We start from the raw sequence: 2,721 nt of genomic DNA on the forward strand, positions 1-2,721 counted from the left end.
CTCCATGGTTGAGGGCACTGACCTTCCAGAGGACCCAGGTCCAATTCCCAGCACCCACATGGCAGTTTGCAACCATCTATAACTCCAGCTCTAAGGGATCTGACACCCTCATGGAGACATACATACAGGCAAAATACTAATGAACACAAAATAAGAATAAATCGGGTATCTGTTTCAAAATGGTCACAACACTGACTCATAGCTGCTCATTTGCTCAAGCACCAGAGAATCTGATGCCCTCTCCTGGCCTCTTTGGGTAGCTGCATTCACTTGCACATATTGGCAGACAGACACACACAAGCATACACATAATTTAAAGAAATTAAAAACAGAAAAGTGTGGTATTTAACATCTCCCAGCATCTGGGAGGCAGAAGTAGGTATCTCTCTATGAATTTGAGGCTAGCCTGGTCTAGCCTGTTCAGGTCAGCCAAGGCTGCATAGAGAGACCTTGTCTCAAAAAGTAAGGTAGAAACTGGGTGGGGTGATACACATGCAATTCCAGCAAGGAGAAGTAGGCACAGATGGATGAGGAGCTCAAGATCATCTTGATATAAAGTACGAGCCCAACATGGGCTGCAACAGGAGAAGAACCTGTCTCAAAATATGTATACATTTTTAGTTAGCCTGGGTATAGTGACCTTTAAGGCCAGCACTCAGGAAACAGGCAAACGGATGACTCTGAGGACATGTCGTCTACTTAGCAACTTTCAGGTCAGCCAGGACCACATTTTTGACCTTGTGTCAAAAAGAAGAGGAAGAACCTCTATTTGTATGAGATGATTCCCAATCCTAAGTTAATTTATTATTACAATTTTACTACCTTTATATTTGTGTGGTTCTACAGACAATCATGTAGTATAGTGTGTGTGAGGAGATCAAAGGACAATGTACAAGAGCTGTTTCCCTCCTTCCACTCTATGAATCTTAGGGGTTCAAACTCAAGGCACCAGGGCTGTCAGCTGAGGCATCTTCCTGATCCCCTATGTTAATATTTTCTTTCTCCTCCTCCCGACAGCTCTGAAGCCAGTTGATCTACATGTCCAATATCAGGCAGGTCCCCTGATGGCTGTGGACACAACTCGGGGGACAGTGCTGCACTGGAGGGCCCACGGCTGGCCCCTGCGCTCTCACCGCACTCCAGTGGCATCTTTGCACTCTGTGGCCAGAGTTCTGCATGGCCTGGCCGGGGGTCCCTACACGGTGGTGGTGCTTGGTGTGGGAGCCCACTTCACCACCTTCCCTCCATCCATCTTTGCTCGAAGACTGGCAGGGATTCGGGAAGCTGTGAAAGCCCTGCTGGACAGGGAACCCAGTACTCTGGTGGTTATCAAACTGGCCAATACTGGCTACAAATCCGTGTATGGCAGTGACTGGCTCACAATCCAGGTGAACAGGTTCCTCCGAGCTGCCTTTGATGGTCTTCAAGTGGCCTTTGTGGATGCATGGGAAATGACCTCCAGCTTGGCTCTACCGGACAACATCCACCCAGATAAGCTTATTGTCCGCAACGAAGTGGAATTATTCCTGTCTTTCATCTGCCCCACCTGAGTCACCAGAGGGACCAGAGAATGAATGGATGCAGAGCCTGGGTCGGGGCCATCAAAATGATGGACAGCAAATGATGGGTAGCTGAAGCTACCCCTGGCTTACCTGCTGTAACACTCGGGTCACCATATTTTATACATCTTTCTATGGACCACACGGATAAGTCTAATTTTATATAAGTGAGATGATATTTTACATAGTGTCTTCTATTTGATGGTTTGTGGTTGTATGTGGTGAACCTGGATCTAGGCTGGCAGTCAGGAAGGGTCACTCATTCTTTTGTCTCTGACACCCACAGCCCTGGGCTTACAGCACAAGTTCTTATCAGTTTTTTTTTTTATGTGGTGTTGGGGCTTCAAACTCAGACCCTGATGTTTGTGCCCTTATCCACTGAACTATCTCAAATCATACCTTTGCTTCTTTGCTCCACTCTCCCGAGTGCTGTGATTACAGCCATGCAACCACTTACTGCCAGCTTATGTTTTATTTTTAATTAGGTTAATTACAGATTTTGCAGTCCATGAGCAAGAATACAGATCCCTTGCACCTTGTACCTATAGCTTCTCCCAATGATAACAGCTGTGTGTGACTCTTGACTAAGAGTTTCCCATGGATACAAGGCCTATGCAAAAACTTGCTTTAGAGAAAATCCAAACATCTTGGTACCTCATGAATCAGGTATGTGCACCTGGCACTGTATTGTCAGAAGCTCCTATCAGTTTGTTTTCAGATATGGAAATCTAGTAGCTAAAGTGTAAATATAGGAAAAAATAAAGATGCTGGGATGTGAAGGGAAGGCTCCTCAATTCATGAAGCCTGAGCCCCTGAAGCCACGGAGGCTAAGTTCATTCCCAATGTCTAGGAGTCTTCATTTCATGGACCCGCAGGAACCCACACATCCGTGACGAAATATTTGCAACAACTTTTATTTGTGTTTTTGCTCATTTGTTGTTGTTTGTTTATTTGTTTGTTTTATTTTTGTGAATCTGGGCATGGATCCCAGGGTCTGTGCATGCTAGACAATGCTCTACCACTGAGCCACACCACAGCCCCTCACTGGGGGATTCTAGGCAGGAGCTCTACCACTGAATCATACCCCAGCCCCTCACTGGGGAATTCTAGGAAGGTGCTCTACCACTGAACCACATCGCAATCCCTCACTGGGGGATTTTAG

At 46.2% G+C, this 2,721-nt stretch overlaps 1 protein-coding gene across 3 annotated transcripts in view; it reads left to right on the forward strand.

Moving 5' to 3' along the window:
- LOC125402146 (NXPE family member 3-like) overlaps positions 1-2,469 on the forward strand; it is a 24,136-nt gene extending 21,667 nt beyond the window's left edge. For all 3 annotated transcript variants that reach the window (XM_087903385.1, XM_087903386.1, XM_087903387.1), the window contains one exon: positions 1,018-2,469. In XM_087903385.1, coding sequence (XP_087759511.1) covers positions 1,018-1,550 — 533 coding nt within the window. In that variant the 3' untranslated portion in view covers positions 1,551-2,469. The remainder of the gene's footprint in view (positions 1-1,017) is intronic.
- Positions 2,470-2,721: the final 252 nt, after the last annotated feature.

This window comes from Myodes glareolus, chromosome 2 (genome assembly GCF_982192425.1).
Source record: "Myodes glareolus chromosome 2, mMyoGla1.1, whole genome shotgun sequence".
Lineage (NCBI taxonomy): Eukaryota > Metazoa > Chordata > Mammalia > Rodentia > Cricetidae > Myodes > Myodes glareolus.